General features: G+C 42.7%; 1 protein-coding gene across 2 annotated transcripts in view; it reads left to right on the top strand.

Annotated features, from left to right (window-relative positions):
• The first annotated feature begins 1,115 nt into the window (after positions 1 to 1,115).
• Positions 1,116 to 16,043, top strand: part of Tars3 (threonyl-tRNA synthetase 3) — a 44,560-nt gene continuing 29,632 nt past the window's right edge. For both annotated transcript variants that reach the window (XR_003483895.2, XM_027408092.2), the window contains exons 1-7: positions 1,116 to 1,455; positions 2,750 to 2,818; positions 3,811 to 4,001; positions 9,103 to 9,226; positions 11,510 to 11,631; positions 13,071 to 13,188; positions 15,766 to 15,830. Coding sequence is in view for 1 of the 2 variants with exons in the window: in XM_027408092.2 (XP_027263893.1) it covers positions 1,183 to 1,455; positions 2,750 to 2,818; positions 3,811 to 4,001; positions 9,103 to 9,226; positions 11,510 to 11,631; positions 13,071 to 13,188; positions 15,766 to 15,830 (962 nt within the window). In the remaining variant the exon portion in view is untranslated. The remainder of the gene's footprint in view (positions 1,456 to 2,749; positions 2,819 to 3,810; positions 4,002 to 9,102; positions 9,227 to 11,509; positions 11,632 to 13,070; positions 13,189 to 15,765; positions 15,831 to 16,043) is intronic.

Raw genomic sequence — 16,043 nt, 5'->3', positions numbered from 1 at the left:
TTCTAAAGTTTTTAGTTGATAACTTCCATCCTTTTGTTTTTGTCAATGTAGATGTTGGTTCTGCCATCTTTTTGTTTTGTTTTGTTTTGTTTTTCAAGACAGGGTTTCTCTGTGTAGCTTTGGAGCCTATCCTGGGTCTCGCTCTGGAGATCAGGCTGGCCTCGAACTCACAGAGATCTGCCTGCCTCTGCCTCCCCAGTACCGGGATTAAATGCATGCGCCACCAACGCCTGGCTAGATGTTGGCTATTATATGTTCTCAGATCCAGGCACCCTTTTTGCTTGTAGTGTTTCATTATCCTCATTTTAAATTCTGTGCCTCTCCTCCCTCTTCCCACCCTGCTGTGTGTGTCTGTGTGTGCAGATATGTGTTGTGCCTAGTCTTGAGTGTGTAGAGGCATGTGCATATGTGTGCATGTGTTTGTGGAGGCCACAGGACAAGATTGGTGTCATTCCTCAGTTCACAGTCTTGTTCTTTTCAATGACCGCTTTTCAGAATCTGGGCACTGTGGTGATTGCCAGAATTAAAGAAGGGAATAAGAGAACTTCATCAGGCTTTGACAACACTTTGGATGATTTGGTCAAGAGACATATACCTCTTCTGTGCTTCAGTTTCTCCAACTCCAGTTTCAATGGACTGAGCACACTTCTGGTAGCACCTGGACACGCCTCGGAACGCTAGAGAAGCCCATCCAGTGGTCCCACTCCTACTGCCTAGGTCCGGGCGTAGTTCTCAACTCTGCAGTACATCCAACGTTGGGCATGCCCCTGCCTGTGGCCCCCTTCCCCTGCCCATTATCCTTGCTTCATGAAGCATTGCCCAGCCATCCCATTGCTCTCAGCTTTGATGCCTATACTCCAGCCCTCCTCAACACTTCACCATTGCAATGTTGCCCCGCCCTGTCCCCGCCCATCTCCCCGCCCCTTCACTATGCCTGACTAGGGCGCCGTCCCCATCCTATAGCCCCCTCTTCAGAGACCATCGCTCCGTCCCCTGGCTCCGCCCCATGCAGTGATACTCACCTCAGGCCCGCCCCTCTTCCTCCATCGCCCCGCCTCGTGTAGTGATGCTTCCCCCACAGGCCCCGCCTCCCAAGGCCCTGCAGCTCCGCCCCGCCCCGCCCCGTCGCCGGGTCTCTCTAGCTGGGCCCGCTGCGGGCGCGGGTGACTTAGGGAGGCTTCCATGGCGGCCCAGGCCCTGGCGGTTCAGGCTGTGGCCTCGCGCCTGCAGCGACAGGAGGAGGACATCCGCTGGCTGTGCGCGGAGGTGCAGCGCCTGAGGGACGAGCAGCTGCGCGGGCCCGAGCGGGGACAAGCCGAGGGCCCGCGCCTCCTCACGCGCGAGGTGGCGCAGCTCCGGGCAGAGAATCGCGACCTGCACCAGCGCCTGACTGGCCTGCGGCTGCGCCTGGCAGAGCAGCGTGGCCTTGGGGCCAGGCGGGTGGCGACGCAGAAGGTAACCCGGGCAGACTTCTGGGGACGCGGCCCAGGAGCACTCAGCGGTCTCCGACTCTGCGCCCCGATGCCGGCAGGGCTGCAGGGTGTGTCCCCGTCGGTGCCCTGCCCGCTGCCCACGGCCTGGGGAACCGCTAGGTTTTCACCAACCTCCTAACTGACCAGCAGGTGTAATTTCTCAGCTCTTCGTTGGATAGGCATGCAACACTTTTTCCCCTCCAGTGGCAAAAACCACTGAGGTGCACGCCTCGAATCCAGAACTCTGGAGACTGAGGCAGGAGAATGACTGAGAGTTTGAGGCCAGCCTGGGGTAAAAGCGAGTACCACCAGATCTGCCAGGGCTATGTAACAAGACACTGTCTGAAATGAAACTTTTTAAAGGGCCACTAAAGTGTTTGAGATTCACGGTCTCCTTGGGAAAGGAGACCAACAATTTCTGTTATCTGCTGGCTGGTTCTGTGCTATCTAAGACGGGCTATTTCTACTGTCTTGTTTTGGCAGTCTGCTTGGAGGACTTATATGTGTTAGCAGGATTATTTGATTATAGTGTTCTCACGTTTTAGAAGATTATTAAATAACAAATTATAAGAGAATTTTTTTCTAAATTCTGAAGGCTTTCTAAAACTGAGATGTTTTTTAGTTCTTTGTCAAGTGCACTGGCAGCATCTAACCTTAGCACCAGACTAAGGGTCTGGTGGCAGACTCTGAAAGTCTGGTGGCAGCCACACATTTTCCAGTGACATTATTTGTTTAAAGTTTAGTGGGGAGAGAGAGGCACGGAGACAGAGAGTGTGTAGTCCAGGGTATGGAAGCCAGGGCTTCCTGCATACTGGTCAAGTGCTCTACTACTGAACTATATCCCCAACAAAACAAAACAAACAAACAAACAAAAAAACATATTTTGACTTGAAAATGCTTCAAAGTTTGTTTGTTTGTTTTGTTTTGTTTTTCGAGACAGGGTTTCTCTGTGTAGCTTTGGAGCCTATCCTGGCACTCGCTCTGGAGACCAGGCTGCCCTCCAACTCACAGAGATCCGCCTGTCTCTGCCTCCCGAGTACTGGGATTAAAGGCGTGCATCACCAATGCCTGGCCAAAATATGTTTAATGTCCTTGGACAGAAAGGGCTGAACCCTGAAACTTGATCCTTGAGGGTTATAAGTAGGTCTTGGTTCCCACAGCCCAGCAGGGACTCTCAAACCAACCATGGAGGCCTTGCCCTGGGCTGCCTGGGTTCCCTCTTTCCTTGGGCTAATGTATTGCTCTTACCTGTCACCCATGTGCCATTTATCTTTCAGCCTCCTACTCAAAACCAAGAAAGGGACACCAAAAAGAAGAGACCGAAAGAGAGTGAGCCTGACAGGGAGGTAAGTCATTGCTATAGAAACAACATAAATGTTTGCTGTCATTTTAAACATGGGTCTCCAGGACTTGGAGCAAGAACATAATTACTAATGAAGTTATTGTTTGGGCCACATCAGTAACCTCTTGATGTAGAGTCAAGCTAGCCACTGGCTGGATTTAAAGTGCCCTCCAATCTTTTAAAGGTGAAATAACAGCTCTGATTTCAAATTACCTGCTTTAAAAAAATAAGTTATTAAAACAACTAGCAAGGCCGGGTGGTGGTGGCGCACGCCTTTAATCCCAGCACTCGGGAGGCAGAGGCAGGCGGATCTCTGTGAGTTGGTCTACAAGAGCTAGTTCCAGGACAGGCTCCACAGAGAAATCCTGTCTCGAAAAACCAAAAAAAGAAGAAGAAGAAAAACAAACAAACAAACAAAAAACAACCAGCAAAGGTTTATGGAGACTCAGCACTTGTTAGGGACAAAGGAAGGATACCTAACTTCAAAGGTATTAGTTTAGCTATGAAGATCAGACAGATGCAGACAAACAACTAGAGGCAGACTCCAGGGCACAGCCAGCCCCCCATATGCATATACATGTTTCTCATTTGTGGATTTTTAAATCCAGAACTACTTGGGGAAAATGTTTCTGTACTGACTTTGTTAGTCATTATCCCCCAAACAGTACACTGTAACAGCTATTTTCCAAGTGTTGTATTCTGTTTTTTAGTAATCCAGAGAGGACTTAAAGTATATGGGAGGATGTTCCAGTACTATGGAACTTTATTAAGGACTTGAGCATCCATGGGGGTCTAGGAATCCAATGCTGAGGGTACCAAGGGTAGGATATTGAGAAGTACTACACTGTATATCCTTGCCTAAATATACTGTAAATAGTGGGAGAAGGAGATGTCCATGTAGTGTTCAGAGGAGTTAGGTAAGAGGGGAGGGTCTGCTGGAGGGGATGTCAACAGAGGGCTGAGTCAGTCACCTTACTCTACACTAATGACTTTCAGGTAAAGCAACCGAATTTTATAAAAGAAAGATTGAAGTTTTTTGAAACATTAAAGATAGATCATCAGCTCTTCCCTGCCACTCTGGAAAATAAGGATGCAAGCAGTGTGATTACAGTGAGGGTAGCTGGTGGGAAAACAGTGCAAGGAGAAAGGTGGAGAACAACACCTTATCAAGTGGCGGCCGAGATTAGGTAAGAACCCCTCCCCTCCCAAACACAGACACACATGCATGCTTGTGTGCACTCACATGCATCACATACACCCACACACATACACACAAACCCACCCACACATACACATTTACCCACACAAAAACACATTCATACACATACCCACACACACACACATGCAGCCATGTGCACACACTCCTTGCACATCTATCTGTCTCCCTCCCTACCTGTTGTGTATTTGGAGAAGATATACTATAGAATTAAGTAATTGTACCAGAGCCCGATGAAAGATTTTCTTAGACACCACTAAAATGTTTGTTTGTTTGCTTGTTTCTGCCGGAGTCCAGCTCTGGATGAGGGCAGGGTCTGAAGCGGGTGGATGCAAGGGCGGAGATGGAGAGATCAGACACGGGACACTTCTGAGTTTCGTTTTACGGGAGATGAACAGAGAGGAAGCATACCTCGGGATGGCTTGACCTACTCTGACAACCTGCATCTCTCACCGACTTTATTTATACACAAAATCATTTCCTCATAGACTTTAATCATTGATTATAAGGTCTTTTCATGGCACATACTTTTTGTAAATTCTTCCTTGATTACATAAGCATATTAAAGTAAAAGAAGCAAAAGGAGCAAACAGCAAATTTCATGAGAACTAAAATCTAACACTATGATAAAATCAGTTCTTTTTAACTCAATGTCTTTTTCCTTAAAATCAGGGTTGTAAAGCCTTGCAGTTACAGAAAGACTAGACAAGATGTCTTTAAGTTTCTCTAAGTTAATAGATAAGAAGGTATTTCCTACTCTGTTATATCAAGCTTTCCCTGTGTTATTCTATTAGTCAACTATAATGAATATCTGATCTTTCTATGAAAACCTAATCCCTCAGTCCCTCATTTAATTTTTTCTTTTCTTTTTTCTATTATGTCTGACATAAGAGCACCATCCTTCCTTTTGGCTTTTGAAGTACCATGTTCTGCTCTTTATTCTTTCTACAATATCAGAGAAGCCCTGATCTGACAAGGCTGCTCAGGAAGCCAGGCAGCTAGCTGAGCCTGAGTATATCCTTTTGTTTCTTTGTCATAAACCCTTGTTTCAATATGGTTTCTATCTTTATTACAATCCTGCAAAGAGTAAAAGAACATCAAGATTCCTAAAACTGCTTCCTTTGCCTTCAGGAAGGTATCAAGGCTTGTCATTAGTTTTATAATCAGAATCTTTTCCTGTCCGTGCTAGTTCCATGTTTCAGAAGAGGTACATGAAAACCTAACAATTCAGTTATAATTTGTTAGCTTCTAAGATTTCCCTAAGTTTTCTTCTTTAGTGATTGTTCCAGATCCTCTGTCCCATATTTACTAACACCACTTATGTAATAGGATTGATAGCAGACTCAGCTTCATGCATAGCTGATTCTCCTAGGGAACCACCATATATTTTATTCTTACTAAGATAGACTTCTATAAGAATTGTTACATTGTCCCAGCTCTAGCCTTCCAGGAGAGACCTTTAACAACAAGGAATTCAAACTTTAAACGTGTCAGAGGCACAGGCAAGAGTTATACAGCAAATTCCACCAAGGGCAGTACACTTCCAAGGAGGGAGACACTGACGGGGCTGGGAGAAAGGTTAGACACTCAGCACCAAACACAGTAGGAAGATTGGGACTTTTAAATCTCCATCACACACAGGCTTTTGGATCATTGGATCACTGGCCTGTCTCCACTCTCCTTGGTGATGGTTAGTCAGCAGGTTTTCCCATGCTAATTTACAGCTTAGCCTTCACACATCTCACTCTCCAGCCTACATTTCTGCCTCAGTCATCACCTGGGAGCTGTGGTTCCAGAGATCCCTTTGGGGAAGCTGAAAGAGAACGATCCATTTTCCATAATTGCTATTCTAATTTTGTGGAGAATCTAGGATGCAGTAGGGATTTACTGGAATCCCAACATCACAAGGAATCTGGTCTGAAACCCCTGATATAACCCAGAAGATATACATTTTCAAGGATGCTACAAACACTGGGCCAAACAAGAAGAACACAGTTGTGCCAAACAGTGGTTCCCAAAGAGCAAGAATCAGAAAAGCTGTGGCCACAATTGGCCCCAGAGAGCAATCTTCATCTACCTTGTTCCCAAGGGTGAGATCCCTTGGTTACATATCAACAATGTGGCAACACACACACACACACACACACACACCAATTTTAAGAGGGAAATCCAGTAAAAGAGTGGAGAGTGGAGTATCCAGAATGGAGTAAAAGGAAAATGGTGTGAGGTTGTAAGCACTGAGTGTACATTTTCTGCTAACAACAGCAAAAGAAAAAGAATGAAAACTACACATAAAGGCAGGTTACAGCTACTGATAGATTTGTACATGGGACTTACCTTTGTATTTAAGAAGTTAAGGCATCCTTGTTTGTTTCACAGAGAATTTCTATATTATTCAAGAGTTTTCAGGTAGAAGACATCCATGTTCAGGGTGATCTCAAAGCTGTGGGAACTCGGACATTTTATTCTAGAGAATAAATTTGTTTTAGTCTGCATGGGGTAGACTTCTGTCCCCCCAGAGAAGGTGTCAGGACATGTCAGAAGACATTTAAGTCTTTGAGAAGGTTCATCTTCGTGCATTGCTTTGGGTTCTATAGGCTGTAAGCATCTTAGATGACCACACATTACAGAGTAGTGGGAGAGGCTGGCCATGGCTCTAGGAATGTCCCCTGACTTTGAGGTGAAGGCTGCCCATGTTCATGCCATGTTGCATCATCAGGCCACATATAGAGTGAGTCTCAAGACCCCAATGACAGAAATAAGTCCTTTGGCTTTTGGGTATTTCCATTTATAACTGCATACTGCACAAGTTCATTTAGTAGGATATCATGATGGTTGTCTGCAGTTGTTTGAGTGCAGACTTTTACCAAGTCACCTTGGAAAGCATCAGTCTTCGAGGGCCACCCACATTGGAGATAAAGGCCCATCCTCCCTTTTGAGCAGTGGTTCTCCACCTTCCTGATGCTGTGACCTTCTAATACAGTTCTTCATGTTGCAGTGACTCCCAACCATACAATTATCTCATTGCCACTTCATAATTATAATGTTGCTACTGTTATGAATCATAATCTAAATATCTGTGTTTCCCAATGATCTTAGGTGACCCCTGTGAAAGGGTCATTTGACCCCAAAAGGGGGTCTGCTGTTTTAGAGGGCATAACATTCTCCCCTAAAATGTTTTCCCTATTTTTAGGGGGGCAATCCTCTGTTTCTTAGAACCTTATTGAGGGCCAATACAATTTCCTAGGGCGTAGCTTAAGAGCAGTGGCAAGGGACTCTGGTGCCTTGGCTGTTAGGGAAGTTTGGCATCATATTCTGACATAAACCATTAACAGTTCATTGCCCTTGACTCCACAGTTTTACTTTTTACTTTGAAATTTTTTCCTGAGAAAAGAATTGGCTACTAACATATGTGTTTAAGAATGTTCATTACAGCAACAACAAACCAAAACCCACAAAATAAAACCAAAATGCCCAGCAAGTCCTGGTTCTCATATAATGATTAGATAATATGCTTTGAAAGTTTGTCTACAGATAAAGATAGGGCTATAATTTATTGTTAATTTTACGAAGTGGGGTACTCAGTAACATAGACAAAAGGGCAGTATTAAAAATTTACATTGGTATATGTATAAAAGATTATGGAAGACTATAGATAAAAATATTAAGTTGTTTTTTAGAGATATGATTGCAATTATACCACACTCCCATCCCATACTTTCCTAGGTTTCTTCTTATAACTTTATTACTCAGTAGTTTTCAAACCATAAATGTTAATTTAAAAATGGAAGAGAGGGGGAAGAAAGGAAGAAAAGAAGGAAGGTTGGTTTCTGTGGAAAGCAGGTAAAGAAGCAGACAATTCATTAAAAGTAAAGTTAATCATCAAAGAAATAAAGTGCCGGTTTTCAGTATCACACTGACTAAGATTTGAAAAGTCACTTAGGATGATTGTAATTATACTAGACTATACCAGAAATCTTGTGAAGGCGCCTGCCCCACCCTGGAATTCTGTTTCTGTGCACTTATGGGGGCACAAGGAGGCATGTGCTTAAATGGCTGCATGAGTCCCCTAAGAGAGCAAAACCGAAGGAAACCAAAGTGCAAGAGCCAGGCTTCCCTCAGTAAATGAACACTTCTAGACTGCCTGAGGTCTCCGCCTGATAACACAGCAACAAAAAGGTAGGCTATAAAATTATGCTCATAACTAGTTATGGATGAGAAGCTGATATAGAAAAAGAATAGAGAGTGATGTACCAAAATGTTATAAACAGTTATTTCTAGGAATAGGGGATAAGATTTATATAAGATTTTAATTTTATTATTTGTGCTTTCTTTATTTTTCAAGTTTTAAAAATAGCAAACATATGTGTTCTTTTACTCTTTACTCTTTTGGCTGTTTGGTAGGGGCACCACTCAGTTCCCCAGTAAATCATACAGAGTCTTATTCTTACTTACGAATGCCTGGTCTTAGCTTGGCTTGTTTCTAGCCAGGTTTTCTTAAATTATCCTGCCTGCCTTTTGCCTCTGGCCTTTACCTTTCTCTATTCTGCATTTCTTTCTTTACGTCTTACTTGGTGGCTTGCTGTGTAGCTGGGTGGCTGGTCCCTGGAGTCCTCCCCTCCTCCTTCTCTGCTTCTTGATCTTTTCTTGCCAGATTTCTCCCACTATTTATTCTCTCTGCCTGCCAGACCCACCTATCCTTTTCTCCTCTCTAGCCATTTGCCATTCAGCTCTTTATTACACCAATCAGGTGTTTTAGACAGGCAAAGTAACACAGCTTCACAGAGTTAAACAAATGCAACATGAAAGAATGCAACACATCTTTGAATCATTAAACAAATGTTCCACAACATAAGCAAATGAAACACATCTTATTAATATTCCACAATATATATGACTTTTATACATAAAATAATTGTTATAAAATAAAAGATCTCTAGCCTATTAGTTCATATTTATACTTTCTAGTTACCTTTTTAAAGCTAGAAATGATTTTAAAAATTATTTTAGGTTTTTCTTATAATAATCATAATGTAATAAATGTTAACCTCAAATGGTTTTCCTCCTACTAGTCAAGAACTAGCTGAAAATGCAATCATTGCCAAAGTGAATGGTGAATTATGGGACCTGGACCGCCCGTTGGAAGGGGATTCCACTGTAGAGTTGCTGATGTTTGACAACGAGGAAGCTCAGGCTGTAAGTATTTAAAAACCAATCAGCCAGAGTCAGGTCTTTATGATATAAGACTTATGGGAAAAGCCACACATTGAAATCAAGGGTGATGAACTTTCAGCCTTTCAGCATTTAAAATCACAACATGGCATTTAGTGATAGCTAATGAATATTTGTGGAATGTATATTCAAGTAAGTATCCCATGTTTGTTATCTCTTAAAATAATCATTGCCTTAGGTTAAATGTCTTAGCTGTTAAATCAGTGCATTTTCAAAATTAATTCCTTGTCAGCTCTCAAAGGTATGCACCTGTAATTTAATATCCATGGGAGAGTTTGGGAAAATCCTTTAAATACTTGCAAATATAATATTTTATAAGATAAGTGCCCCATTTTTGCATGTCTCTGACATGCATATCACCTTAGCTTGTAACCTCCTTTCAGCTGACTTACTGCTTCTGTAAAACCCAGCTATAGTTAGCTGAGGCTATATTATTATGCTTTCTGGATGATGAGAACTGTATAATTTCTGATTAAAGTATGCCAAGGTTATTAGTTGTTTTTTGCTACCATGGTAAAACACCATGACCAAATGCAGCTCATGGAAGAAAGAGTTTATTTTGGCTTAGGGATATAGAGGGGCAGTCCATTGTGACTGGGAGGCATGGCAGCAAATAGCTAGAGGAAGAAGCTGGCTGATCACATTTCCATCCACATGCTGGAAGCAGAGAGAGCAAACTAGAAAGTGGGCAAAGCTATGAGCTCTCAAAGCTTGCCCCAGGGATGTACTTCTTTCAGCAAGGTTTCACCTCCTAAAGGTTCCAAGAGCTCCCCAAGAAGTGCTGTCAACTGGGGCCAACTGTTCAAATCCCTGATCCCAGAGGGGCAGTTCTCACTCAAACCACTACACCAAGTAGAACCATAAAATTGTTAAGCCATGTAATATTAATAAAACCATGTTCAACAGTGATTCTGAAAAATGCAGTCTGTAAACTGTCCACTCTCAGCATCCTGCAGGTCGACACACCTCAGTGCTGTTTGTGTTACACCTAAGTGCCATCTCCATGTAAGTGCCATGCTAGAATTCTACTATGAAATTCTTCATTCTAACCACCAAGCTTACTGCTTTGCTGTTTGCCCATCTCAGTGTACCCCACCATATACCCAGCTCTCTTGGTTATACATGCTTATTTTCTCTCAATAGTTCTCTCAATAGTTCTGGGATATTCCCGTCTCTAGCACATCATTTGGCTTGACAAATATCTAGATAAGGGCAATGCCCCAGAGACAGTGCAGGTGATCAGCCAGCTATTTTCAGCAGCACCTTGAGTCCAGGTGCTCTGCTGCAAGGATGGCGCTCTGGCTCTGTCCACAGAGCATGTCCAGTCTGTTGCAGTAGACTGGATTACACATGGCTTCTCTGCATCTACCTCTTTCTGCTCTCGTTTATTGAATGGTAGTTAATGTACTCTTTTCTCTTTATTTAATAAAGGTGAAGGTTCTGACCTGCGACTCAATTATCATTCACTTTTGGTATCCATATTTAATTTGGTGACTTGGTTAATTTTAATTCATGGCTAAACTGAAGTTAATTCCTTATAAACTAAGCTAATTTCATTTGTTTTAGTTACCTTTAGAATAATACTAATTCCTTGGGAATTTGAAACCAAGTCAGCTTTCTTAATTTGTGGGGCTCATAACCTGCCCTTGGACTATGGTAATTTAGCCCACACACATACTCTTCAGGGGTCTCCAGCTACCAGCAACACTCCCTGGCTTCATCTTTTCCTTCTTGAGCCATCTTTTCAACTCTTTCAAACTTCCACAGTCATGTGCTATAGAAACTCTTTGCATAGCAGGAGTCTGCTGTGCAGATGTGAAATCTCACTGACTCTGGTAATATCCCCAAGCAGTCACTCTCTGTCTGGATTGAGTTCAGAGCATTTGTCTTGGAGAAACACAGGGAACTGGAACCCTCCCACCCCAAGCCCACACCAGTTTCCATGTGGATACTCAGTTCAGTGTTCTGAGTGGATGGGCTGGTTCTGCACAGTCAAGGGCACAGAAGGAAAGTAGGGAGCAGCTGCACCATAGCTGCAGTGCTCAGCAAAGTGACTCTGAGCTAGACGGAAGTTTTCCAGGAGTACTGTGGACAATGCAGGGGGCATTTCCATCCAAGCAGGCATTGGAGACTCTATTTTTGCTATTTATCCCTCAACATCCATTTACTTGCTCACACATGCTAGACTACTCCTGATGTCCCATGACAGTTTTGGTAGCTAACAGCTTTCCTGTCCACATCTTGCAGGTGTACTGGCATTCCAGTGCTCACATACTGGGGGAGGCCATGGAACTTTACTATGGAGGTCACCTGTGCTATGGGCCACCCATTGAGAATGGATTTTATTACGACATGTTCATTGAAGACAGGTAAGGCTGCTGAGCGCTGGGGTCTGATTGCATGTGTACATGCCATTGTTTTATAATGGTTGCATATAGTAGCTCAGTCACAGTGTATTGTATGATTATCAAAAAATTGTTTTTCAAATGAACTTAGATTAGAGAGTAACTTTCAACATACCTGCTAGAGCATGGCACTAATTCAAAACCGAATCATATGCTCCATGCTGGAGAGCAGTTGTCTGCTTCTGCTCACGATGGTCAAGGCACTGTCAACTTTGCCGAACTTCTCACACACTTGAGTGCCAGGTGGTGGTGGTTCACAGGGTCTCACAGTCAGTAGGTGTGTGCGTGGAATCACAGCCCTTGTCCACCCCTGCTCTGGATCCCTCGTGGTTCCTTAGGGACACCACCAATGGACAAACTGAAACCTTAGGGTCTTCTAATTCATCTGTTCTCCCTAATATCCCCATCTAGCATCCAAGTCCAGTTCAAACTTCCCTATGCTCCTCACTACCCCATCTAGCAGCCCTGTCTAGTTTTCCAGTTTTATCTCCTAAACATTTCTATCTTCTTGCACTTGTGCTTTAATGCAGACTCACAGCGTCTTTTGCTTAGGCAAATGTAGAATGTTTTGCCTTTGCCCACTACTCTCATGCTGTATAATGACTTATTATTTTTATTTTTTATTTTTGTTTGTTTATTTGTTTTTGAGGCACAGTCTCACTGTATAGCCCTGGCTGGCCTGGAACTTACTATGTAGACCAGACTGGCTTCCACATGCTGGGATTAAAGGCATGTGCTTATGTCACTATTTCTTATAGTCCTTTCCAGTCTGAACTGTTTTTAATTATAAATTTAAAGTAGTGGTATTCAGCCTATAGGTTTCATCAAACTGTGGGTTGTGATCCCTTTGGGATTGCATATCCAGATATCCTGCATATCAGATATTTACAATACTATTCATAACAATAGAAGAATTACAGTTATGAAGTGTCAGTGAAATATCTTATGGTTGGGGGTCACCACAACGTGAGGAACTGTATTAAAGGGTGGAAGCATTAGAAAGGTTGAAGACCACTGGTTTAGAGTATGTTTATTTTTAATACTTTGACCCTAAGTATATGAGGTTTTTATTTGTCTTGGTTTTTTTGTTTGTTTGTTTTCCCCATGTAACAACTGATTCTCCAGCTTTCTGGATACTAACTAGGCATTAACCCAGACCTTCAGCTCAAGTCTTAGTCCTATAAAGCCACCACATTGCTGATGATGCCAGTCACAGTTGAGGCTTTCTGTATGTCTCACCCACGACCCACTCCCTGGGTTTAGTAGTTGGTAGACTGGCTGATAGAAAACTATTGATTTATTATGAAGGCCACTCCAAAGGGCAGATGAGCAGCCAGGAAGGGTGTTGATGGCATCTGGAAGACCATACTGAAATTCGGGGTCTCTTCTTCTTTGGTACTTAGAGTGGTGTCCAGCACTGAGTTGTCTGCCCTGGAAAATATATGTAAAACTATCATCAAAGAGAAGCAGCCGTTTGAAAGATTGGAAGCCAGAAAGGACTCACTCCTGGAAATGTTTAAGGTACTGGGGAAAACAGCATAAAATTCTCTCACTAGGAAGGAACAATAAAGCTATTAACATAGACTAGCCTTTTCTTCCCTGTTGACTTTCTGTTGGCTTCAAGGGTGCACCTGAATCTACTGATATTTTAACACCATCTATGCCCTGTAGTCAGCCCTGCTCAGACCATAGCCTGGCTGGATTTCTCTTCCACTGGCACCACTTTGGTCATGGCCACCAAATGTAGGTTTTTAACTAGTCTCTATCATTCTATTTACCAATAAAGACTCGGCAGTCTGATGTTGGGGTGAAAACCTGCTAGATCAGAGAAGTTGAGAAACAACTAGCTGATCTTTTTCAGTCAGAGACCTGGCAAGAGAAGCATCTCTCCACTAATCACAAACCAAACCAAAAAAAAAAAGACCACAAATCTCTTAAGACTCACTCTACTCCTTCCTGTGTCTCTCGATCTGTATTCCTGACTCCTCCATCCTCTCTATGGCTCATTCCTATCAACTAGTCTCTGGCTCCACCCCCTGATCCAAGGTCAATTTTATTAACACAGTATCAGAGTTTCTCAATTCAATCAAATATTCTGAAACACTTCACACCCTGTAAATAATTGACTATTGTCCATTTGCTAGCTGTACATTCTGGAAAGCTGTTGTGAGGGTGTCGGTGGTCACATGTGCAGTCTTCAGAGCTGTTGTGAGGGTGTCACCAGTCACATGTTTACACTGCAGAGCAGCTGTTGTGAGGGTGTTAGTGGTCACATGTGCAGTCTGCAGAGCTGTTGTGAGGGTGTTGGTGGTCACATGTACAGTCTGCAGAGCTGTTGTGTGGGTGTCACCAGTCACATGTACAGTCTGGAGAGCTGTTGTGAGGGTGTCACCAGTCACATGTTACAGTCTGGAGAGCTGTTGTGAGTGTATTGGTCACATGTACAGACTGCAGAGCTGTTTGTGAGGGTGTCAGCAGTCACTTGCTCTTCCATTTCCCTCATGTTTCCTGAGACATTTCAGGCAGTCACCGGCAGGTAAAGAGCCAGGTGAGTAATGTTCATGTATGTTTATAGGTCTGATCAGTTTGGAGTATACTTAATATTGCACTACTGGAATTACTGATCCACTTGGAGAATGAAGTGTTGCTTAATTCTAAAGCAGAAAGTATGGCCAATTAAGAGATGAACTAAAAAATGTGACCACTGCTCTCAAAAATATATATTTCTAATTCTACACAAAATCCTCTTGTCTGCTTCCACTCCCTGCCCTTTGAATTGTTGAATTGTTTGTTTATGTGTGTACATGCTGCCTGAGTGTATGGCTGTGCACCATGTGCCTGCTATGGCTATGGAGGCCAGAAGAGAGATTGGCATACCATGATGATAATGGACTAAACAACTGAAAATGAAAGCCATCCCAATTACGTGTTTTTTCTTTGTGAGAGTGACCATTTTCATGGTGTCTCTTCACAGCAATAGAAGTCCCAAGACTGTTACATATTTTACCATACAAAAAGGAATAATTGTATCTTTAACCAAAACCATCTAGCTCTTAAATTCAATCCCCTAAACTGACAATGCTGTACTTTCAAAGTATGGATTTTAATATTGTGTTATTTAAAAAGAAAAAAAATCTAATTTATTTAAGTGTATTTAAAAAAAGACACCCTTAAAGTCTTATGCAAGCCACTCTAGGTTAAATACATAAAACAAACAAGAAAGTTAACTAAAAGGTCAAAAGGGGGCTTCTGGAATGTTAGCTTAGCAGATAAGAGCACTGACTGCTCTTGCAGAAGACCCAGGTCTGATTCCCAGTGCCCACATGGAGACTAACAACTGTCTGTAACCCCAGTTCCAGGGTATCTAGAACTAGGTGTAGCTTAGCATGGGAGACCTCAAAGCCAGCCCTCACAGTGACACACTTCTTCTAACAAGACCACACCTCCTAATAGTGCCATTCCCTATGAGCTTATGGGGACCAATTACATTCAAATTACCACAATAACATTACCATTTTAACTATTTTTGAATACACAGTTCTGTGGCACTAAGTATATATGAAAACATCAGCACTATCAACTCTCAGAATTGTTTCATCTTCCAGAGTGAAAACTCTACCATTGAGAGCCAACTCTCTATTCCCTCCACAACCCACCCTGGCATGCAGCCCTCTGCTTACTGTTCTGTGAATTTGATAAGAATCTCAGTTCAATGAGTCACATACTATTTACCTTTGTGACTGGCTTGTTTCACTCACTGTAAGGCCATCAGGACTCACTAGTGTTGCAGACTATGTCAGAATTTTCTTCTTTTTTTTAAAAGGGTAAATAATAACCCCTTCCGTGTGTGTGTGTGTGTGTGTGTGTGTGTGTGTGTGTGTGTGTGTGTGTGTGAATTCATCTGCCCATAGATATTGGAATTGCTTACATTCTAACAATTGTGTACCTACTGATATGAATGTGAGCATTGAGATTTCTGTTTGAAATGCTGATTATATATATAAGATTATATATAATATATATATGAAATGGAATTGCTGGATCATAGTTTCCCCGTTAGAACACTTTTGTAATAATAGGTAAACATTTTCTTTGTAGTACAATAAATTTAAGTGCCGGATTCTGAAGGAGAAAGTCAACACTCCAACGACCACTGTTTACAGGTTTGTGTGCACCAGCTTTAAGCGGCTCAGTGGGGTCTTGGAGCTTAGCAAAGCTGCCTTGAGTCCTGGTGGGGAACAGAGGGTAGCTTTCTGGTTTTATCACAAGTGATGGACAATTAAAAAGGATATCTCTGCATACACAGTGTCTTCAGAAGATCTTCTGAGGTGTTTGGATTTGCATAGAGAGAGCAATCTGTGATCTGAGGCTCAAGG

Source organism: Cricetulus griseus, chromosome 3, assembly GCF_003668045.3.
Source record: "Cricetulus griseus strain 17A/GY chromosome 3, alternate assembly CriGri-PICRH-1.0, whole genome shotgun sequence".
In the NCBI taxonomy this organism is placed as follows: Eukaryota; Metazoa; Chordata; class Mammalia; order Rodentia; family Cricetidae; genus Cricetulus; species Cricetulus griseus.
The sequence above is the reverse complement of the archived record's forward strand: the minus strand, read 5'-3'. Positions and strand labels throughout refer to the sequence as shown.